The sequence below is a fragment of the Xyrauchen texanus genome, chromosome 44 (genome assembly GCF_025860055.1).
Source record: "Xyrauchen texanus isolate HMW12.3.18 chromosome 44, RBS_HiC_50CHRs, whole genome shotgun sequence".
In the NCBI taxonomy this organism is placed as follows: Eukaryota; Metazoa; Chordata; class Actinopteri; order Cypriniformes; family Catostomidae; genus Xyrauchen; species Xyrauchen texanus.
The window spans coordinates 9,080,901-9,105,958 of NC_068319.1; the positions used below are offsets into that span (position 1 = coordinate 9,080,901).

The window sequence follows — 25,058 nt, forward strand, 5'->3', positions numbered from 1 at the left end:
CCACCGGCCACCCCAAAAGCGCCATTGCGCCCCCTTCCATTGATCGAGGTTCCTTCGAAAGAATTGGAATGGACCTCGTCGGGCCATTAGCACGGACGGCACGCGGACATCGCTTTGTGTTAGTCCTGATGGATTACGCAACGCGATATCCGGAAGCAGTGCCTTTGAGCAACATCTCAGCACGTAGTGTTGCAGGGGCACTCTTCAAGATAATCTCCGGGTGGGGGTTCGAAAGAAATCCTCACCGACCAAGGCACTACTTTTATGTCACGAACACTCGCGAACTTTACGAACTTTTGGGCATTAAGTCGATTCAGCACTAGTGTGTACCATCCTCAGACAGATGGACTGGTGGAACGATTTAATAAGGCGCTCAAAAATATGATTCAGTAAATTCGTGCACGCAAGACGCTAGGAATTGGGATAAGTGGCTGGACCCTCTGTTATTCGCAGTACGAGAGGTCCCGCAAGCCTCCACTGGGTTCTCCCCATTTGAGCTGTTGTGCAGGCGACGCTCACGCGGGTCCTCGGCGTCATCCGTGAAGCTTGGGAGGAGGGACCTTCCAATAGTAAAAATGAAATTCAATACGTTCTTGATCTTAGAGCAAAACTCCACACACTGGGGAAATTAACACAGGAGAATTTGCTCCAGGCTCAAGAACGCCAACGCCGGCTGTATGACAGGGGTGCTCAGCTACGGAATTTGCACGGGAGATAAAGTGCTTGTATTACTCCCAACATCGAGCTCTAAATTACTCGCCAAGTGGCAAGGACCCTTTGAGGTCACCACGGCCAGTAGGGGATCTCGATTATGAGGTTAAACGTACCGATAGAGGGGCATGCAAATATATCACCTCAACCTCCTGAAATTGTGGAGAGAAGAGGCGGCCTCTGTGACGTTGGCAGCGGTAGTTCGGAGAGGGCGGAACTCGGACCGGAGGTAAACAAAGCCCGCAATCTCAACACCCCGGTTCCTTGTGGAGACCACCTCTCACCGCGCCAACTCGCAGAGGTTTCCGAATTACAAGAGGAGTTTGCGGACGTGTTTTCTCCTCTACCGGGCCGTACAAACATCATACATCATCACCATATCGAGACCGAGCCACGCGTGGTGGTACGTTGCCGCCCCTATCGCTTGCCCGAACATAAAAAGAAAGTAGTTCGAGAAGAATTGGATGCGATGCTTGAGATGGGAGTAATAGAAGAATCCCACAGCGATTGGTCCAGCCCGGTCGTCCTTGTTCCCAAGAGCGACGGGTCTGTACGATTCTGTGTGGATTATAGAAAAGTCAACGCAGTGTCTAAATTTGACGCGTACCCAATGCCCCTTGTTGATGAACTGCTCGATCGGTTAGGTACGGCTCGATTTTACTCGACCTTGGATCTAACGAAGGGTTATTGGCAGATCCCCTTGACACCAATATCCCGTGAAAAAAACGGCCTTCACCACGCCGTTCGGTTTACACCAATTCGTGACGCTTCCTTTCGGTTTGTTCGGGGCACCGGCCACGTTTCAGCGTCTCATGGATAGGATCCTCAGACCGCATACTGCTTACGCCGCTGCCTATCTAGACGACATCATCATTTATAGCAATGATTGGCAGCGGCACATGCAACATCTGAGGGCCATCCTGAGATTGCTGCGGCGGGCGGGGCTCACGGCAAACCCGAAAAAGTGCAAGGTTGGGCGTGTGGAGGTACGGTATCTGGGGTTCCACTTGGGTCATGGCCAGGTGCGTCCCCAAATTGATAAGACCGCGGCGATTGCGACTTGCCCTAGACCCAAGACCAAAAAGGGGGTGAGGCAGTTCCTGGGGCTGGCTGGCTATTACAGAAGATTTGTGCCTAACTATTCGGATATCACCAGCCCGCTGACTGATCTCACTAAAAAGGGGGCTCCAGATCCGGTCCAATGGTCAGAGCAGTGCCAACAGGCGTTTACACAGATTAAAGCTGCACTTTGTGGGGGGCCGCTTTTGCATGCACCTGACTTCTCTCTCCCTTTTGTTTTGCAGACGGACGCTTCAGACAGAGGGCTGGGGGCCGTACTCTCGCAGGTGGTGGAGGGAGAGGAGCGCCCGGTGCTGTACATTAGCCGGAAGCTCTCCTTGAGGGAGACTAAGTAAGGCACCGTAGAGAAGGAGTGTCTGGCCATCAAGTGGGCGGTCCTCACCCTCCGATACTACCTGCTGGGGCGGGCCTTCACCCTCTGCTCGCATCATGCCCCACTGCAGTGGCTCCACCGCATGACAGATACTAACGCCCGGATCACCCGTTGGTATCTGGCCCTCCAGCCTTTTAAGTTCAAGGTGGTCCACAGACCGGGGGTGCAGATGGCTGCCGCTGACTTCCTCTCGAGAAATGGGGGGGAGTGGTAGGCAGGCCGGATGACGCCCCGGCCTGAGTCGGGCGGTGGGGGTATGTGGCAGTTGGGGCGTGGTCAAGCGCCCGTCCGGGAGAGAAAAGCGGTAAGGGCGCTCACACCTGAGCTAAATTATGTCTAACACCTGTCTCTAATTGCAGTAGCGTGAGGAGAGCGGATAAAAGCCAGCAGCCACAGCGCATCGAGAGAGCCTGACAACACGGCAGAGAATACGTGTGTGTGTTAAGAAAATTAAATTAAGTGACAAAAAATAAAGCTTACCCCTTAAGCTGACGTCTGTTTCCGTCCCTTCCTTGGTCCGATTTACAGTGATGTTTCACAGTGGTAAGCACTTGACTGTCCCAACTGTTTTGGAGTGTGTTGCAATCATCTGATTTGAAATTGAAAACAAAAAGAAAAAATTAAATTCACAAGGCAAAACTTCATATAATGTGTAGTTGTAGTGCTTTCAATATGGGGTGAATATAATTTACAAATCACTTTTTTTGGAATTGGGGTTGTAACAATAACTTTAATTGAAGTTAAGAATAACAAACAGTTTTAGAAATCCTCACTTGTGCTTAAAAATCGATAAATCAACTTAGTGCTTACATTTAATCCTGGCACTCTACACTTGCAATATAATTCAGTTCAAAGAGTTAACGGAACGTGATGACGCAGTTCAGTGACGTTAGGGAACGTGACGTGGCGCTTGAAGAGCTCAGTCTATCATGATTTACGTGCCGCCTACTTTCCATATATGGACAAAATGCCGCTTGTTCCATTAGTACATTCGATTTTCCACAACCAAAATACATTTTATGTACTCAAAATACATTTGACATTTTTTAATATCGTTGCAGATTAACCCGTTTAGCGAGCTCGCAGTAATTACAATTATGACAAGGAAGGGATCACAGAAAATAACTGAGTTCAAATCCCTTTATTCCCTTTATTGTCCCTTTGTTCCTTTTATTGTCACTCACATGTGCAACAGTGGGTGAAAAACTTGTTCAAGTATATACTGAGATAATATGTGAAAGCTCATTAGCATAGATTAAATCGTAATGGTTTTGAGATAGTAGATAAATAAAGATAATTCACTGTTGCGTAATTTATTATCTACTCAAAATAATTAAACTTTACAGAAAGTTCTGGTGACTGGACGCGTGTCCTTTAATTCTATACGCTGAGTTCAGCTGCCAATCACGCTCTGTGAGTATCATGTTAGGTTGCGCGGAAGAACTTGGCCTGAAGGGGCGGCTTGAGACTCTCAAGCAGAACCTAATTACGGCAACTGTGATATTAACGCCTTCGCATTTTCTTGGTTGGAGCATTTTGATAGTCATAGCAATACATATACACCCTCATTTGGGCCAGCGGTCTCGGCAGCATGTCTGCAGTAGGAGATTTCGGCAACCCGCTCCGCAAATTCAAGCTGGTGTTCCTGGGAGAACAGAGCGGTGAGTTCCGTACAGAACCAACTGTCCAGCAGATCCTCGTCTGTTTATAACTGTTTTAAATCTGTATTCACGAGTGAGAGAGTGTGCGTTTGTTTGTTTGTTTGCTTGTTTGTTTGTTTGTTTGTTTGTTTCTGTGTATATACGTGTGCGCATGTGCACCTGAGCGCGTGCGTTATCTATTTAAGTTCTGTTGACGTAAAGCCTGTATTCTAACAGCAGCGTTGTTGCTTCTTAACCTAGAATACTTTAATATTGAGTTGCATATCTTATTAATTTATTCCTTCTTATTTTTAAGCAAGATATTATCATGTTTGTCTCAAAATAGTTTTGCTGACGTGCTGGGATTTTATGCATCTTCCAACAATTATACTACATTTTCAAAGCTTAGTGGGGCACAGTTGAGTTGCTGGCAATTCTTTGAGGAACAGCACAACTTTTACTGATAAGATGCATTATAGATGTTTACCACTAAAACACCAATCATGCCACATTTTTAATAGTGTATGCAATAGACTGTAGCCCGAAGTATGCAGAACCTACTTGTTTTGTTAAGAAATAAACACATATTATTACCACTGGTAGATCAGAATGAAGCGCTGTTCTCATTCCATTTAGCTTGTGCTCCTTTCTGTGTTCATGTCGAGACGGTAGATACAGTTGGAATGTCAGTCTTGTTTCATACCAGTGTAAAACAGCTGTTTATCCAGAATTGAACAGTATCAGTCTACAGCGTCTGGGTAAAACCGCAATCAGAATAAAGCATAAACAAAGATCACGGAGGATGATTTATAAAGATTAAGTCTAGACACATGTAAACATTGTTTGGCCTTTTCTTGGATCTTGGAAAATTTGAATGGGAAATAAACATTGCAAATATTCAATTTGCATGAATTTACATAGACATTGCTCTATTTTTCAAGTTAATTTTATATATTTTTTTAATAAAATATTTATATATTTTTATAAGTTTCATCTATTACATTAGCATAGCAGAGTCAATCATGTTACAAGAATGAATCTAATCAGAATATGAAGTTTATTTGTAGGGGGGTTTATGCATTCATGCACTTCATTACAGACTTTTGCTTAAGTCTGTTCAGGCCTCCATAACATATCATTATGTCCTGGTGTCACCTGGTTAGTGACTTACAAAGAAAGACAAGAATTAAAATTGGATGGGAAATATTTTTGAAAAAGCATTATAAATGAATCGATGCTCATTTGCCTTGGTGAAATTGAGTTTGCTACATGTGCAGATAAATAATAAGTTTTATAGTAATCAACTTCATATCTCATGACTAATTTATTTTAATTTTATTTTTTGCAGTGGGAAAAACATCATTGATCACCAGATTTATGTATGACAGTTTCGATAACACTTATCAAGTGAGTGAATCTCCTGCAATGTTCATTCTGAATGACTCATTCTGTTACATTTACTCCTCTGACACTTTTACATTTATTAGGTTGTGTTTCCTATGTTGCTTGGATCACCATTTTTATGTTGGCTTGACAAAGTTATTACCAACATACTGTTAATTCTCCAGACATGATTAGTTTTTTTTTTTTATTAACCCCTAATCCAAGACCAAAATATCTGACTGTAACTCCTGTAGCTTTCAAGCTACATCAGCCAATTTTGGCACAGACCTTCAAGCTGTTCTGTCTTTTCTTACTGATCAGACCAATAGTTTTCCTGTAGCAGACAACTAAATATCTCCCAAATTCCGTAGACTTGCATTGACAGAATGTTTAGTTGAGCCAACAGAATGTCTGTGAATTCAAACTGTCAGAAATTAAAATGAAAACAAACCCACTCAAGGCCATTAATCTGCTTTAAGTTATAACATTTCATAACAGTTGTCAGCTGGGGGCACTATTTTGCTACAGTTGTGTGACAACCATGAGAAGATACAATGCTCTACAGTTCGGTGTAGTTGGTCTCAATGCTTTCTTTGGGGGATGTTGTTTTGGAAAGAGGGACCGTGTCTAATTTATCCAGAAAAGGTTTGTCTTAGTACATAACATACATGTGTGTATGTATGTATGTATGTATATGTGTGTGTATATAAATTTTCAAGCTATACAGTAACTGAAGCTCCTGACCCGTATCTGCATGATTTTATGCGATGGCTGGCTGGCTGCACACAGAGCGCCAGTCATGTGGCTGCAGTGCATAAAATCATGCAGATACGGGTCAGGAGCTTCAGTTAATGTTCACATCATCCATCAGAATGGCGAAAAATTTGATCTCAGTGATAGTGATTTGGACTGTGGTATGATTGTTGGTGCCAGATGGGCTGCTTTGAGTATTTCTGTAACTGCTGATGTCCTGGGATTTTTTTCAGTTTTTGTAAATATTTATATATGTACATATTCTGGACAATTTGTTTTTATTTATTCTTTTTAAAATGAACATTTACAATGTTATGTGGGTAATGACATTACATTTTAAGCATTGTCATCAGTGTCCTGCTGTGTGACACTTTCTTCGTCAAACTACTTTTAAACAATATTTTATGATCTTGTATAGGTTTATACACTCACCTAAAGGATTATTAGGAACACCTGTTCAATTTCTCATTAATGCAATTATCTAATCAACCAATCACATGGCAGTTGCTTCAATGCATTTAGCGGTGTGGTCCTGGTCAAGACAATCTCCTGAACTCCAAACTGAATGTCAGAATGGGAAAGAAATGTGATTTAAGCAATTTTGAGTGTGGCATGGTTGTTGGTGCCAGACGGGCCGGTCTGAGTATTTCACAATCTGCTCAGTTACTGGGATTTTCACGCACAACCATTTCTAGGGTTTACAAAGAACGGTGTGAAAAGGGAGAAACATCCAGTATGCGGCAGTCCTGTGGGCGAAAATGCCTTGTTGATGCTAGAGGTCAGAGGAGAATGGGCCGACTGATTCAAGCTGATAGAAGAGCAACTTTGCCTGAAATAACCACTCGTTACAACCGAGGTATGCAGCAAAGCATTTGTGAAGCCACAACACGCACAACCTTGAGGCGGATGGGCTACAACAGCAGAAGACCCCACCGGGTACCACTCATCTCCACTACAAATAGGAAAAAGAGGCTACAATTTGCAAGAGCTCACCAAAATTGGACCGTTGAAGACTGGAAAAATGTTGCCTGGTCTGATGAGTCTCGATTTCTGTTTAGACATTCAGCTGGTAGAGTCAGAATTTGGCGTAAACAGAATGAGAACATGGATCTAGGGATGCACCGATACCACTTTTTTGGAAAATGAGTACGAGTACTTGCGTTTCAGTACTCGCGATACCGATACCGAGTACTTAATAAAAAAAAACATGATTTAAATTTACAGGTAACAGCTTTAGTCATATAATTTAATCATGTTTTTGGCATTGTCACGAAAACACATGTACTGATGTTTTAGGTATACCCCATGTCTGGAGCATTTCCTCAAACACATGCGCTATAGCCTGGCCGGTGTGCGAGCCGCGGAATTGTTTCGCATGTAATATGGCTCGTTGCGGCGTGAAACTCTCGTCTATCCACTGGCAGGTTAGGCTAGTTAGCGACACGGGGCTAACACTGCTTGTCCAAATATCCGTGGTGAAACTAAACGCAGAGTAGGCTTGCAGTAGGCTGTGGATACGTTTTTGCGCGGAGTCGTGTAGTTTAGGCAGCTCCGTGTCAGTCATGTAGCGGCGGCTTGGGACATCATATCTGGGCTCCAGAACATGGAGGAGACGCAGGAATCCCACATTTTCTACCTCCGAGAGTGGCTGGTCACTCAATGCAATGTACTCGATAATTGCCTGTGTTATTTTCACAGCACGTGGATTGTCTCTGGACATTTTATCTCGTCTTGCAAGAGTTTGCTGCAGCGTGGGTTGTGTTGGTTTAGAAGCGTGGGTAAACTCTTTGTACTCGTTGTCATGTTGGGATTTTAGGTGCTTGATTAAATTACTTGTGTTAAATGCGCTACCTTTTGAGTCTCCTCTGGACAATTTCGCTGAGCACAATTTGCAGTCCGCCTTTGGTTTGTCTTCATTCACTTTGAAATAGTTCCACACGGCTGACATGTCTCGTCTCGCCTCGCCTTCTCCCTGCTCTGAGCTGCAGCCGGGGCCTGGGGGCGGGCACTCGGCGCCTGTGATTAACCCCTTACACGCCGCTCAAACATAGACATTTCTCAGACCGTGGTATCGGTCCCCGGTATCGGGGGACTTTTAACGAGTACGAGTACTTTAGAAAATGTGGTATCGAGGCCGATACCAGGTATCGGTATTGGGGTATCGGTGCATCCCTACATGGATCCATCATGCCTTGTTACCACTGTGCAGGCTGCTGGTGGTGGTGTAATGGTGTGGGGGATGTTTTCTTGGCACACTTTAGGCCCCTTAGTGCCAATTGGGCATCGTTTAAATGCCACGGCCTACCTGAGCATTGTTTCTGACCATGTCTATCCCTTTATGGCCACCATGTACCCATCCTCTGATGGCTACTTCCAGCAGGATAATGCACCATGTCACAAAGCTCGAATAATTTCAAATTGGTTTCTTGAACATGACTGAGTTCACTGTACTAAAATGGCCCCCACAGTCACCAGATCTCAACCCAATAGAGCATCTTTGGGATGTGGTGGAACGGGAGCTTCGTGCCCTGGATGTGCATCCCACAAATCTCCATCAACTGCAAGATGCTATCCTGTCAATATCGGCCAACATTTGTAAAGAATGCTTTCAGCACCTTGTTGAATCAATACCACGTAGAATTAAGGCAGTTCTGAAGGCGAAAGGGGGTCAAACACAGTATTAGTATGGTGTTCCTAATAATCCTTTAGGTGAGTGTACATATATAATGTATTATTATACTTAATGTTTCCACAACCTCTTATTAACAATAGATTAACAATATAAAAAATTAACAGTAGATCTAATCGCATTAAGACAATAGTTTATTTGAACTTCTAGAAAAAAGTTGAAACCACAACATGCATAAGCTCTTTATGCTGACATGTCATAGCACCAAAAATACACACTTTCCCTTGTAATTTTATGTACATTTTAACCTTCCATCTGTATGTTTGGAAAAAAGTTTTCGGACATGTTATTTGTCTGGGCTAGGAACTGATTATTTTTTTTAGTGCTTTCTCTAAAAAATCCACACATTTACAGTGGTTTTATGTTTTAAAGTCATGACTGTTTTTGCACTGTGGGGCCTGTTGTCATGACTAGCAGTCTATGGAAATGACAATAGAAATGGACTATGTCCCTATGGTAAATTTTCCTGATGTTGTTGAACATTTCACTGCCTTCTCTACATTAGGTGCTTATTGGCTGTCTGAATAATGTTTCATATCTTGCAACATATGCACCCAGTGTTCCTATGCCGCTTGAACCCCATTAATTGCTGCTTGCATCTGTATTTTAATTTTGTTTTTGCTTTGAATTTTCAGGCCACAATAGGAATCGATTTCTTGTCCAAAACAATGTATCTCGAGGACAGAACAGTAAGTTATTATACTCTCTTTTTTTTTTTTGTCCTACAAAATATACCTACATGTCTTTCAATGTTTTAATCAAAATAACTGCATGAATACATTAATGGTGTGAAATGAATTTGCTAGAGTTTAAGACACACACACACACACACACACACACACACACACACACACACACACATTTCTCTGGAATCACTGTAGATTTTTTGTATTTGTTATAACATGCTTTGTACAGTAATTTGTATAAGTTTATTGTTAAACCGTATGGCAGACAAATTAATTTATATAAAATAGGGCACAGTGAGAAATCCTTGCGCCTCTTCCACCTGATGTGTCCACTGCCCCAGCCCCTGTCTATCTCTCTGTCTCTCTTTTTCTCTTTCTCTATGTAAGGCCTATTCAACTGGCGGCCCGTGGGCCAAATCCAGCCCGTTTGAAATTTTCAGTAGCCCACGTGAGGTTGTCAGTTGTCTTAGGGGCTGTTCACACAGAGCGCATTTTGTGCCTGATTGTGCTGTTTTTCAATTTTTTTCCCACGGAAACTTGCGCTAGATGGAAGTCGTGCCAGGTCTATGTTTTTACTGTGTCTCTTGAAGGAGAGCTGTGTTTTTAGAGGCTTTCAGAGGGTGCACTACAAATGATCATTATCCATAATTTAGATGAAATGGGAAGATATTAAATTATGGATGACTGACAAGCGTGAAGGAGAAAAGTTCTATTAATTAATTTGGTCAAGAAAACAATTGATTGGAAAATTTAAAATGTTAAATCATTGCGTCTATAACAAACTTTACTGTTATTGTTCAATAAACTGTTTATCAATCTGATTTACTCAGTAAACAACAAAAAACTAAAAAGTGCTTTTAGAATTTTCTATCAAGCTATCATTTAATTTTTTTTATGCTGGAAATGTTTTCTCCTTATGTTTTATTTATATAGTGAACATATTTTTGGCCTAAAATAATACCATATCTGATAGTAGCTTTTGGTTAACAAAATATTTTGGCTGGGCCCGCATGCCCCAGAGATTTAGTTTTTTTCCGTCTGGCCCACTTTTTCATCTGGCCCACTTGAAGTCTAATAGCCCTGCTCTATGTCCTCTATCTCTTACCCTTATTAGTGTTTTGTTTATATTTGTATGCTCCCTTCTGTAAATAATTACTTTTCTAAAATTTGTAATGTCAGTGTTTCACCCGTAAGATCTGCAGTCCTGATAACATGAGCCCATTTGAATAATTTTACACTTGCCCTAACCAGGAACTTGAGGCCATCTAAAAATATTTTAGTCCACTTTTTTTTTTCTCATTTCTTATATTTTCTTTTTATTTATTTTTTTTCTCCTTTTGAACTTTTAATTTTCCACCTTTTCCTTTTTCTTTTTTTTCCTTTACTCTCCTCCTATTCTTTTGTTCTCCAATCACACAGATCAGGCTGCAGCTTTGGGACACAGCAGGACAGGAGCGTTTCCGTAGCCTCATTCCCAGTTACATCCGAGACTCTGCCGCTGCTGTTGTAGTTTACGACATTACAAGTAGGTATATGAGACCCACTGTGCATCCAGTTCCCCTCTTCTTACCTCTTCCCTTTTCTCCCCCTCTCTCTGCTGGATCTTTGGCACAAAAATATTTGGCCAGGTGCGGCTGCAGCTTTGGGACACCGCAGGGCAGGAGCGTTTCCGCAGTCTAATTCCTAGCTACATCCGAGACTCTACGGTTGCAGTGGTAGTGTATGACATCACAAGTGAGTGTGGGTCCCTGGCGGGAAATATTTCGGAAGAGGAAAGATGTCTTTCATCTCAACGCAGTCTTATTTTCTTCTTTGTCTTGTAATTTGTCTTTTTTTTTTCTCATCATTTTTGTTTCTTTCAATGTGTTTTCATTCTTTTTTTTTTTTCTTTTTTTTTTCTCATTCTTGTTGGGCAGTTGCATTACATTTGAGGTCAATGTTAAGAACTGACTAGGAGCTTTTGTTGTGCTACGTGTTTATACTTTGAAATTAAAAATTCAGATCTGTGTTTTTGACAAGGTAAATTGGTCCGTTCTTCAGTGTATTGTTGTCCAGATGCGAGTAAAAATGGGCTTTGACGAGTAAATAAAAACTTGAGCGACATGCCATTTGGCCAGTTACTTTAATCTAGGCAATGTTTTAATTCCTAATAAAGGAATATTTCAGGTTCACTACAAATATTAAGCTCAACTGACCGCATATGTGGCATTAAATTGATTACCACAAAAAATTTGTTTGACTAGACTCCTTTTTTTTAGAAAAAAGAAAAAAAATCTGGGTTACAGTGAGGCTCTTACAATGGAAGTAAATGGGACCGTAAATGTTAAAATACTATTTAAAATGTATAGCCACAAGGCATAACAATGTTTGTGTTAACATGATTTTAGTGTGATTTTAAATTGCTTCTCTGTGTAGTTATATCCAATTTAGCTGTAATCCCAGTAAACAACAATTTAAACATCTTTACAACACAAATAATACATGAGTTTTAACAGAAGAATTCATGTAAGTGCTTTTATACAATTTATAAAGCTCAAAATTTCTGCCTTTTTAAATCCACCAAAAATTGGCCCTGTTCACTTCCATTGTAAGTGTCTTAATGTTACGTCAATTTTTGCTTTTTAAAGAGGAACGAGTTGAATTTATTTTTTGTGTTAATCAACATTATGCCACAAATGCTGCTGATTGAGCCAAACTTGTATTAAACCCAGAATATTTCTTTAATCAGAAGTTTAATTTGGGGATGCCCATATGTGCTGTTCATGTGGCAACACATTTGTAGGATATTCTTTGCATTAAGCCACCAAATTGAAAATACAGTGTACTCCTGTTTTTGTAACAGTTTTTACTACAGGACATGTTTAACAGAATTGTTGTTGATCTAGGTGAGAGGCAGTTTGTGCTGTTTTACAGATCAAATTTTTCTTCAAACCAAGTTCCTGTGACACATTCCTGAGCAGAGAAGCTTCCAGCTTTAGAACCTCTTTTCTTTTTGTCCTCTTATCCTTGTGTTCTGTAATTCTGGGATTCCCCCTGTAGACATCCTCCTCATCCTGAGTAGTCTGAAATAACCTTTGTGTCTTGGAAATCCCATCCGACAGATGTCAACTCATTCCAGCAGACCACCAAATGGATCGATGATGTCCGAACAGAGAGAGGGAGTGATGTCATCATCATGCTAGTGGGAAACAAAACAGATCTTGCAGATAAAAGGTTTGCCTCAGCCTTTATTTGCTGTATGTGATTTGCTTAAGAACATTATGATGTATTTTGTTGTTGGATACAATGGTAGTAAGTAAGCCTGTACATTTTTGGTTCACTGCAGGCAGGTTTCTATCGAGGAAGGAGAGAAGAAAGCCAAAGAACTGAGTGTAATATTTATTGAAACTAGTGCTAAAGCAGGATACAACGTCAAACAGGTGAGTGTTTGTGAGACTGAATGTAAAAATAACAAAATCACTATTCCAGAATCTAGAAAACTGCCTACTTAGCATTTTAAGACCTTACAAGCACACTCCAGACACAAAGGCTGTTCCAAATTATGCTGCCTTCTCAGATACTTCATAATGGCCAACTTCTAATTAAAAAATGAGTCGAGAGAAATGTTAAATATAAATCTTATTTATAAAAGTATTTCACTCAGTACCAAATATTGATTTTAAACTTTTCCATTCTAAATAATGATGGGCTATTATATCCATTTACCCATATTTTACACATTTTTGTGTAGGCTTTAATTATTGGCAAATTGTTAGATTAGCAACGTGCTAATGTCAAATTCTGTTGTGAGTCAATTCTCCTGTCTATTTGGTATGAGGGGCACTATTTGTGTGTCTTGTGGAGTTGCTGCCTATGTAAAGCATTCCTAATTCCACTTCAGGGGCCGTTCAAACTGAATGCATTTTTTCTGTTTGGCTGAAAAATGAAATGGTAAATATGCACTAAATGGATGTCTATGACCATTGCACTGTTTTTCAGTGTCCCACACTTTAGCACCACATTGTTAAAGAAATAGTTCACCCAGAAATTATCATTCTTTCATCATTTACTCACCCTTATGCCATCCCAGATGTGTATGACTCTTTCCTCTGCAGAACACAAATTAAGATTTTTAGAAGAATATTTCGGCTCTGTAGGTCCATAAAATGCAAGTGAATGGTGACCAGACCTTTCAAGCTCCAAAAAAGGTCACATAAAGGCAGCATAAAAGTAATCCATATGACTCCAGTGGCTAAATCTATGTCTTCAGAAGCGATATGATGCGTGTGGTGAGAAACAAATTATAAGTCTCTTTTTTTACTATAAATCTCCACTTTCACATTCTGTAAAAGGATTGAAATATTGATCGCATGGCTTGAAAAGACATATATTAAACCACTGGAGTCGAGTGGATTACTTTTCTGGTGCTTTTAGGGATTTTTGGAGCTTCAAAGTTCAATGCTAGTGAGCTTCATTCACTTGCATTAAAGACCTTCAGATCTGAGATATTCTTCTAAAAATCTTATGTTCAGCAGAAGAAAAAGTCATACACATCTGGGATTGCATCAAAGTGAGTAAAAAGTTGGGACAGTAGAGCGTTTTCCAATGTGAAACATCACCATTTGTTCTAATAACACTTATCAAGGATTTGGGCACTGAAAACACAAGTTTGTTAAGTTTAGAAAGTGGAATTTTCCTCAATTAATCCTCTCTATAGGTCTTTAGCTGCACAATTGTACGGGGTCTTCCTTGCCATATGGTGTGCTTCATTCATTATGCGCCACGTATTCTCAATAGGAGACAGGTCAGGACTGCAGGCAGGCCACTTTAGCACACATACACTCTCTGCTTACACAGACATGCACATGAAATCCGGACAGTATGTGGTTCGAAGTTGTCCTGCTGGAAAGTGCTGGGATGTCCCAGGAAAATACAGTGCTGGATGGCAGTATATGCTGCTCCAAAAATTTTACATATCTGTCTGCATTAATGGTGCCCTCACAGATGTGCGATTTACCTATTTACCTATGCCATGGGCACTGACACACTGTTGGCCCATACAGACACTAGTTTTGGACCTGATGCTAATAACGGCTTGGTTGGCACTTTTCCTCTTTGACTCTGATATCACGATGGCTGTGTTTTTCAAAAACTTTTGAAATGTGGACTCCTCAGACTAAAAACACAGTTCCACTGTTCTACTTTCCATCTAAGATGAGACCGAGCCCAAAGAAGTCGGCAGCACTTCTGGACAGTGTTGATGTTGAGCTTCTGGTTTGCATAGTAAAGTCTTAACTTGCATCTGTGGATGCAGCGGCGAGTGGTGTTTGCTAACAAAGGTTTACTAAAGTTTTCTCAAACCCATGTTCATGATATCCATTACAGATGTTTTTAAGACTGTGACATTTGAAGGATCAGAGATCATGTGCATTCAGAAGTGGTTTTCATCTTTCGCTTTACGCACTGTGATTTGACCAGATTCCTTGAATCTTTTATCTATATTGTGCACTGTACAGAGTAAAATGCCCAAAATCCTTCCAATTTGTCTTTGTAGTGCTTTCAATAAAGCAAAGGTTGAATATTTGTTTTTATTAGCATTTTTCATACTGTCCCATCTTTTTTTGATATTGATGTTGTAGAAAAACGATTGAAAACCCACACAGATGGAAAGAAATACACATTCAGTGTGAACTTGGATGCCTACTTATGTATCATTTCTGAATGCAAACTGTCTCCAACACAGATGTGCACTGCTTTTTTCCAGATCCTAGCGAGTTTAACAGTGAGCTTTTGTTTTTCTCTGCTAGTTGTTCCGGCGTGTAGCTGCTGCTCTTCCTGGTATGGAGAGCACACAAGATAAGAGCAGAGAGGACAGTATCCTTCACATATATGCATACCTTTACATATACAATGTCTCTCCAAAAGTTGTCTTTCCTTAATTCCTTTTCCCTTCAGTGATAGACATAAAATTGGAAAAGCCTCCAGAGCAGCCGGTCAGTGAAGGTGGCTGTTCATGCTGAAGTTTCAGCCCTCATTTCTGTCCCGTGTTGCTCTTTCAGACACACTCAAATGCACTCGCAGCATCACTCTGGATTATCTAAAGAAGCTCCACCCACCTGAAGGGAGTAGAACACTACCAACCCATCTCCTTTCATTACCTTGGTTACCGTTAACCTACTCAAATTACTTTAAAATTGAAAGCACAATATCGATGTGAATGCTTTTCCTTTCTATTAATCGATTCAGTTAATCTTACTCCTTTTATGGTGTTTTTGTTTTTTTTCGCTCACGCTTTTTTTATTTTTTATTTTATGAAGTGTTGATTGTGTTGTCATTCTGCTTTAACTTCTGCACATCAGAGGTTCATTTTTGTTGTATGCGAGTTAACATTAATGTAACTATGACATGAATGGGAACAAAACACGCTGAATAAATGAAATTTCACTAGTGTGAGCACAATATCCAGATTTGTATATGTGAGGACTTGATCACTAAATGTAGTTCCATATTCATGGTAAGAGATGGACTAAATGTTTACAGAGTATGTTTGGGAGTATCCAAGACTAGATATCATTATATTTTGGCTACAGGGTGTCTCCACTTTGACCCTGTTTATCTCTTCTTTTGAAAGAAGATTGTTTTTTGGAATTTAGGAGAAGCTAGAGCTGAGGTTCAGCTCTGTTTTTCCTTGAATATCCGGTTTCTCTTGGCTGTTTTACACCTTGGATGCCATTATTATCATGATTATTTTGAAAATTTGAAACCGTGTTGGGGGGAAAAAAAGCTAGAGTTATTCTACAGAAATAGTATGTATATTAAGAGAAGTGTCAGATCCAGTTTTAATAGATTATAAGCAGCCATGCTTTTTTAAGGGTTTGTTTTATTGGGCTTACACTGGTTTGTTTTTTGATTAGCATTGTAAAGTTTGATTTACTGTAATATTGACACTTTAGATTTAGTTTGTTTTCTGATTTGATTTGTTGAATCAACCATGATCCCTAATATTTATTTGTACTTTGTCTCATTTTCTTTATAAACACTGTTTGGTTTTCAAGTCATGATGTTCTGGCTCATGCAGCTGCCACATTTGTAAATGCACAGCGATAAGTTTGTCCCAAAACTGTAATCTAAACCTTTTTAAGATTCAATAGAGTTTGTGTATTTTCATTATATTTTGCAACATTTTTTTTTTTTCTTTAATTTGTCTGATACATTTCAAAAGGATTTTACCCAGAACGGTTGGGTCTGGCAACGCTGCTTGAAACTAATACAGAAAATTTGCACAGCTAAAATGTATCAATATCCTGGTTCATCCCTAATAAAATCTTATATTTAGCAACATTTGTTTTTGCTTGCTGGATTGTGTAGTGCTTGTACTACGTTTGTTATTCGGGAAGTTGGTAAATGTTCAGAGCAGATAGCTGTAATAAATACTATACTGCATTTTCTATAACACGCTCACAATGAGCTAGTCTAAATGTTAACATTTGATGCTTTTAGTTGTGAATTTGTGCAGGAACGCTGATAGAAAACATAGAAAAAAAATGTCACCCTTGACTGTTCTGTATGTGGTAGAAGCCTTTATTTTAACCTAAATGTTCCAGTATTGGAAGCTTGTCTATTTTGCAACTTTAGTACAGTTGTGCTGTCCTTACAGGTTAAAAAGCAGTCCTGGAAACTTTTGGAGTGTTGTATGAGTTAGTCTTATATTTGAAGAGTAATCAAATGTGTGGTCTCTCCCAAACCTCATATGTTAGACAATAATGTATTCAAGATTCAGGAATAAATTATTATAATTAGGAAATAATTTTTCTTATTAATAAATAAAATATCTTGTCCCTGATCAATAGATGTGAAAGCTGAAGAATGGCATATCTGTGACTAGCGCCACCTAATGGAATTGCAAAAATAAACAATGTTTTCAAAACATTCTAAATATGCCCCTCATAGGGCGTTGAGCAAACGAACAAATGGCCCCGCCCCCATCTAACGCCATTGGTTGAGTAATGTTGTTGGGGCGTGTCCAAACGGGTCGATCAAAGCAAACAGAGAGACTGTGTTTACCGTTTTTGAGAAAATGTACATATGAATGGCTGACTTGGTCATCTCTGCATATTAATCTGGGATAGGAGAAACAATTTTCACCCTGAAAAAGTTACATACTTCAGCTTTACTCAATGACAAACAATGCTGAACATATTGGCAAAGCACTATATATAGATGTGCATGATACATAGCAGCAAGAAAACATGATCATTCTGTCTTTGTGCATTTGTGCAAAAATAATGAGACATTTTATAATTTTAGACAAAATTAACACCATCTTTTCATTTTTACCCAATTTAAAGGTTCACTCAGTAATTCTTTTCCTTCATTTAAAAAGTTTTACTTGGAAAGTAATGAGTAGTATTTTGAAACATATGTATAAAATCACGACCACTCATGTGAGATGAAGAGTTCGGTCATATCAGTAACTTTATAAAAGCTCTTTTATTCTACATGGAGCAGGGGCGCCTCATTGGGGCTGCCATGTTAGCATCACATGACCATCTGATTACTAATCTCTTAATCTCAGTAACTGCCCTGTTATTGATAACTTTCATTCATGGATTAATTTAATCCTGGTTTACTGTGCATAGAATTTCTACAATGGCATTTGTAACTGAAAACTACTAACACGGTGTCAGTGTAAGCCACTTTGACATACTTAAAAAAAATTACTGAGTGCACCTTTAACCTATTTAAGAGTAATTTCCTCTTGAGAGCAATGAAGCATCTAAATCTTACCAATTGGAGATTCAAAAAATAAAGAGATAAAAATCTGACCTGGTATTTATGTGGAGTTAAAACTGCATAGGACTGTTTTCTTTAAAGTGCTATCATTTATAACATAATTATGTCCTGAAGCAGCTAGACTCATGAGAATTGTGCATTTTATGCCAACTCACTTTTCACAGTGATTGACCAATTGATGCCCACAGCGTTTGCTATCACAGAGCTTTACAGCTGGCTTTTCCAGTCTATTCTCTCAGTGTGCTGGTGCTGCTGCTGGTACTCCAGTGATCATCCTGTTGTTTGATTGGTCCTCAGCAGAACCAGAAGGGCATCCATAGGAGTGAGCGCATTGCGACACCTGCAGCCATTCCAGCCAGGAGTCCCAATGCAATCTGCTCACCAAAGCTGTCATCATATGAGTATCTATGCACCCACACGTGTTGATTCCCTGTAGACAAGTATGCCACATTTAAAGGTACATCCCAGGTAAAATAGTATTGTGCTTATAGAAAACTTTATGAAAAATATTTTAAGAGATAAATATTTCTCCGATTTGCACCGTTAACCCTAAAGTTGTCATCACCGTAGAAGTCAAGTTGTCTTAATTAAACATTATTTGAAATGTCAAGTTTTGGGCTCATAACTCAAATATCTATGTTCCTTTAACTTATTTTTCTCAAAAATCCATTGAATTAAGATTTTAAGTGTTAATAAACTCTGTTTTTAAAATTGAGGCTATGGGGAATACCCATAATGCTTTGCAATTTAATTATTTAATTATGTTTCCTGGGTCAATGGGAACATATGGGGCTATTTAAATAGTTGTTATTCAGAATTCATCAAGGTTTTAGTTTTTTTGAAGTGTTGTTTTGTTGCAAATAGTTATTTTGTATGATGTCACCATTAGGGTGATTTATGATGTCACCATTAGGGACAATATTAACATTATTATTTTATGATCTTCTTTATTTAAGCTGTTTGAATTTAATGGATTAGTACATTGTATGAAATGCATATTAAAGCGGTTTGAATTTAAAAAATGTGATGTAAATTTGAGTCTATTCAATTAAAGTTATTAAGTAGAAACAACATTTATATAGCAAATATGAGTTAAGTCGACTTGCATCTATCCATCCATCCATCCATCGTCAACCGCTTATCCTGTGTACAGGGTCGCGGGGGGCTGGAGCCTATCCCAGCTAACATTGGGCGAAAGGCGGGGGACACCCTGGACAGGTCGCCAGTGACTTGCATCTAGCTACTTTAAATTAAATAGTTCTGTTCATGCTATGTGCTCACCAAGTAAAGTGAACTTAATTACACAAGTTTTGGAGACACATTGCTCAATTCAGTTGTGGGAATGAGTTTACTCAATCAATTGTGTAAAGTCATCTTATTAGTGTTTTCAGTGTGTAAGATTAAGTCAAAAACTAGATCACCTATTTGTGTTGCTTATAGCTTTTGGAAATGTATGAATGCAATTCAAAAAGTGATTCATTACATACATTGTTGTGGTAATTACGTTAGAAAGTAGAAAAGATCTAATTGGCATATGAAGGGTAGAGCTAACACTATTATATTGCTTTCTGAAGAATGTATAAAGTGTTTATATAATTACCTCCACAACCTGACCTTGGCATGATGTAAACTGCATTATGGCTGTCAATTGGAACAGTCTGATAGGTATCATCATAGGGATTGTAAGTGAAAACCTGTAAGAGAGAAGATATGTATATTGAATAAAAAATTTTTTAAAAAAACACTGAAGCAAATGAAGTTCTCTAGCAATAAATATTCTTTTTGATATCACATCTTATCAATAAAAACACTCACAGAATTTCTTTTAGCTTCCAAGAGTGTGAGCTTCCAAGCCCTAAAAAGACAACAGAAATACATTTGAGAAGAATAACTGATGCTTTATTCATTTTAGGAGGCGTTAAGTTAGGAGGTCAAAGGTCAGTGCTTACAGTACTTCATCTTCACTGTTTGCACACAGGGTCAACATAGATCCACCCTTGAGATAAACCACCAGCAAATTCTCTCTGGGATGACTCTCAGGTGGACATACACCTGCTTATAGAAACATCATTTTAATTTACAACATCCTAACAACTAGTAAAGAAAGGTTAAACTATTTCCACAACAAGGTGATACTGCTTTATTGGATAATATCTCTTTCCACATGACCTTTTATTATCCAAGACCAGACAATGAAAGGCACAATCAAGAACACAGTTTGGATTTCACGCTGTGGAGCTGTTTATTATGGCACTAAAGTACTGAGTCTGAATTTTGAGTCAGCTGGATAAGTGAATGCCCACCTGCACACTCCAATCCAGACTTCACATTCACACAGGTGCTCTTCAGATTCACTCTGGTCTCATAGTCCCGTCTGTTTTCAGATTTGTAAAACACAAAGCTCCCATCTATCCAGAGATCACACCAGTTCAACTTCCAGCGTTTGAGGAGTGAAGCTGTGAATTGAAGCAGCAAAGTGAGTTTCAGATTATCTGGCAGAAAAACTGCCATTAGTGATGTCATGAGTGGCATTACACAACGAGTGCTAATAGTATGTTTGATTACCCTGTTTGACTGAGCACGTTAGGTTGTCTTTCCAAAAATTCTTTGTGGAAAATAAAATGGTCCCACTTTATATTAAACAATATTATTCTGCACTAGTCATGCCAACATTTATTTTTTCAATAATTTCAGCTTTTAATGAGACTTTTATTTATTTTTTTACTGTCTCTGGACACCACTTGAATTTTTTTTTTTTTTTTACTTTAAGCTCCAGAACAAAATATCAGTATGCCTTTAAACTCATAAATGGAAAATTTGCTCATCTTAGAAGAGGTTTATTCAATTAAATGGTTTGTGTGAATTGCATATTTTTAATGTATTTTTTATTTAATATATCTGGACAAAAATTAGGGTCAGTGAGGACATATTACCATAATATGCACATCTTACCCTGTGTTATTGCATTTTATTATGAATTTTGTCAAAGAGAGAGAGAGAGAGAGAGAGAGAGATTCTGTGCTCATGGTTGCCAGATTGCGTGACTAAAGTGTCACCTGGAAGAACACAGTTCCAAACTGTTCAAGTGTCTGGATATAATTGGGGGATTTCACCTCTAGAAATCTGGCAACCCCACACATGTTGAAATCTAATTCTGACCGGCTAATCGCCCTTATAAATAGTTTACCTTCATGTTTACCTCCAAATAAAACATGAAACAGTTGATCTAAAGGGAATGGTGATTTTACAATGGGGATGCTTTTTTATATTTCCTGCATCAGGGGGAATGGCATCCCCTCATATCCCCCCTCATCTGGAGCCCTGTGTTTTCACTGACAGTAAGAGGATTATTTCAAACATAGTCAGGCCTTTAAAAAAAAAACTTAGTGCTGACAAATTAAAGGTTATGTTATAGGCCCATTTGTGTAAGTACAGTATGTAATACAGTATTAATTATAATACCTTATGTAGGTTTGACAATTGAACTTTAATTGAAAACATAAGAATAATTCAGACCTGTCTCAAAAATGTGGTCAAAAGCAATTGCAGTTTGCTTACTATTTGTAGAAGATGTAATCTTAAAATAATTAAATGACTTAGATTTCCCAGTCGTTGCCTTTTTAGGTTTGAATACTTTATCTATAGATATCAATAAATAAAGATTATACAACTCACACTGTCTCCAGAGCCAGCCAGATTTGAGCAGAGCCATTGGGCCTGATCAGTCAACTGCTCCAAGAACAATGGCAATATTCCTGATGTTGTGGTGTTTGTTTGATATGATGGCAGAGTTTGTTTGAGAGTGATGGACAGTCTCGGCAGTCAGAGGGGGTTGTGTAGTGCTGGAATAGTTTGATGACTCTGTCTTTAATCCCTTAAACAGGACAGTACGAAGCTTCACCTGACCAGTAATCTCAGATTACAGGGCCGCATGACTCTCTCTCTCTCTCTCTCTCTCTCTCTCTCTCTCTCTCTCTCTCTCTCTCTCTCTCTCTCTCTCTATCTATCTCTCTATCTATCTCTCTATTAGTTTTGATTGGTCATATTTTTATACCTTTGTTCTTCATCTCATTCTAGGCTTCTAACACTATAATAAACCTCTTGACATGTTTAGATTTGAATTCAGACAGTGTTTAACCTCTTTATGAACATCCTTTCGTACTGTTATAAAAGTTTTGCTATGCTTTATGATACATTTGCAATTCATACTCACACCTTAATCTCACGTTTGGATATATTTAACATACAGAGAGTTACTGGAATAGTCATATCAGTCCAATTATCTGTTTAACAATCAAAGTGCAACTGACCGATAAACAAATCGTATCATGAAATGTGCCAGACCTGGTTAGCTTGTCATTATCACATGATTATTTATACACACACATATATATATATATATATATATATATATATATATATATATATATATATATATATATATATATATATGAGAAACTAGCCGTATGTAGAGCTGTTGGGAAAAAAATTATTTCAGCGATGCATCGCGATATACTCAAACGATTCTGAATCGATTCTCAAAAGAATCAGAATTGCACCGAAGACAGATGTAGAAACAAAGACGTGAGTTAAGTGCATTTAACTAAAGTCAACTGCAAAAACACGTCTGTTTGCAGACCAGCTGTATCAAACACATGACCATTTGTGCCCGAATTAAACTAGGTCCAGAAATTCTTTCACAAACCTACGGAGTACGGACATAGAAACGGGAGAGTTTATTCGTGATAATAAGCTAACAAACAATATGAAATACGAGATCGCACCCATAATTGCATTAATTTGCACACAACAGGGGGGAAACCCAGAAGAAAAGAATGATGAAGCGGCGGTTCGGGAGATGTTGGTTTTATCTTCTACTCGCAGAGCAAACAGATGGATCAGTGCATAAGGAACTATTGATACGTTTCTGAACTGTCATCTTATGTCATCTTGGACTTACACTAACATCTAGTGGCATGAATGCAGCATCATTCAAACACAGTATAGTTTTCAGTTACCAATACCTATGAAATTAGCTTTTCTCTGTCAATGTAATGAGGGGACCCCTCCATGTAGAATAAAACTGCTTTATAAGGTTACTGATATGACTGGAGTGTTTATCTCATGTGAGTTGCAAAAGTACAATGTATATCTTTAGGAATAAAAACAAAATTTACTGAGGAAAAAACTACTGAGTGCACTTTTAATCTCTATTACTGCCAGCTGTGTTTATTTTAGTGTTCTTTTATTTCATTAGTCTGTTTGACATCAGACCAACACTAGAGGGCGGCACCCCCATACATTTTATATATAGGGGCCTACTGTACAAAATAATAATACTCATCACTTTCATACTGAGTTGTTTGTCTTATTTCCTGGTAAAAATATCTAAACATCCTTTAAACAAGAAAATAATTATTTTAGAAACAGAATGACATTATATATATATATATATATATATATATATATATATATATATATATATATATATATATATATATATATATTATATTATTATTATTATTATTATTATTATTATTATTCGTCTTAAATAATTTTTTATAAAGATATTATCAGCTTATGTGATTTTATTCATCATCCCTACCATTATTTGTCGAATGAAATAAAGAGAGAGAGAAAAATTGTCCGGTAACCGGGAAAACATCTCCATCCTCGTAAGCGAAGCACTAGCGTTAATTCGGCATGATTTCTCGACCACTAGAGGGCGCTATGCTGCTTTTCTCTGCTCCACTGAGGTTCTCATGACTCATAAATAAAAAGTTCAGTTCTCAGAGTGTGTGTTCGGCTGAACGGATGGTCTGGATGTATTTCAACTTTCAACGTTCAGCTATAATTTTTTCCTACAGAGTAATCTGCACTAATTTTCTCCATTCCACCGATGTGTTTGTGTTTTGCGGGTAAATTTCCATAATTTCTTTCCCTGTGTAACCACATTTAAACATGCAGCCTCCTCCGAGAAAGGTGAGTCAGCCTTGTGTTTATTTGATAATAAATTAGAATCTCTTTTTGTTACTATTCTCTTTGCCCATCTATCTATCTATCTATCTATCTATCTATCTATCTATCTATCTATCTGTCTATCTGTCTATCTGTCTATCTGTCTATCTATCTATCTATCTGTCTATCTGTCTATCTGTATATCTATCTATCTATCTATCTATCTATCTATCTATCTATCTATCTGTCTATCTATCTATCTATCTATCTATCTATCTATCTATCTATCTATCTATCTATCTATCTATCTATCTATCTATCTGTATATCTATCTATCTATCTGTCTGTCTGTCCGTCCGTCCGTCCGTCCGTCCGTCCGTCCGTCCGTCTGTAAACCTGTCTGTCGAGATAGATAGATAGATAGACAGACAGACAGACAGACAGACAGACAGACAGATAGATAGATTTCTCTTTCAGGATGGTGTTTAGTGGGTCAGAGTGGATTCTGCAGTGGTCATGTTTGTGTGTTTTGCAGGTAAAAGTCACACAAGAGGTGAAACACACTCACACAGAGCAGCTGAATCGACTACAGCTCAAACACCAGACAGACTGGGACTTTCTGGAAGATCTGAGGTACAAATGCATATATTTATTTTATTTATTTTTTTTTTACCCTTTTCAGCATTGCTTTTTAAATATCTGGGGAGATAAAACCCCATAATTCTGTATTATTATTAAAAAAAAAAAATGTATATGAATGCAGAAATGTTTTGTGTGTAGTCATGTGTGAACCTAAATGTGGGTGTAGAGACACATTTAAGACAAATGCTCAATATATGACTAAATCAATAAATAAATGCACACAGACAAGACAGCCGAGTTGTGCGATGATGTAAAAATGAGGTTTATTTATGTGAATATAACTGTGCTTGAGTGTGAGTGTGTATATGTGTGTGTCTCCTACAGGACGTACAGCCAGAAGAAAGCCCTAATAGAGAAAGATTACTCACAAG

The 25,058-nt window shown here is 38.6% G+C and overlaps 2 protein-coding genes and 1 long non-coding RNA gene across 4 annotated transcripts; 2 read left to right on the forward strand and 1 right to left on the reverse strand.

Annotated features, from left to right (window-relative positions):
- The first annotated feature begins 3,590 nt into the window (after window positions 1-3,590).
- LOC127636569 (ras-related protein Rab-6A-like) lies at window positions 3,591-16,629 on the forward strand. 2 transcript variants are annotated; one of them, XM_052117187.1, is made up of 8 exons: window positions 3,591-3,825; window positions 5,153-5,211; window positions 9,265-9,318; window positions 10,735-10,840; window positions 12,417-12,528; window positions 12,641-12,734; window positions 15,102-15,168; window positions 15,250-16,629. In XM_052117187.1, exons 1-8 carry the CDS (start codon window positions 3,756-3,758, stop codon window positions 15,312-15,314), a joined length of 627 nt encoding a protein of 208 aa, XP_051973147.1. In that variant the 5' UTR covers window positions 3,591-3,755; the 3' UTR covers window positions 15,315-16,629. The 2 variants fall into 2 exon arrangements, with proteins under 2 accessions (XP_051973147.1, XP_051973148.1); XM_052117188.1 differs by lacking the exon at window positions 10,735-10,840 and adding an exon at window positions 10,944-11,049.
- Window positions 16,630-16,871: 242 nt separating this feature from the next.
- Window positions 16,872-21,927, reverse strand: LOC127636571 (pleckstrin homology domain-containing family B member 1-like). The gene is made up of 6 exons (XM_052117192.1): window positions 21,763-21,927; window positions 20,391-20,543; window positions 20,037-20,139; window positions 19,903-19,942; window positions 19,688-19,781; window positions 16,872-18,517 (listed from the first exon to the last, which is right to left on the reverse strand). The coding sequence occupies exons 1-6, from the start codon at window positions 21,797-21,799 to the stop codon at window positions 18,381-18,383; spliced, it is 564 nt and encodes a 187-aa protein (XP_051973152.1). The 5' UTR covers window positions 21,800-21,927; the 3' UTR covers window positions 16,872-18,380.
- A 1,953-nt stretch (window positions 21,928-23,880) lies between these two features.
- Window positions 23,881-25,058, forward strand: LOC127636576 (uncharacterized). Its single transcript, XR_007969621.1, has 3 exons — window positions 23,881-24,069; window positions 24,581-24,678; window positions 25,012-25,058. It is a non-coding gene; the product is annotated as an uncharacterized LOC127636576 (long non-coding RNA).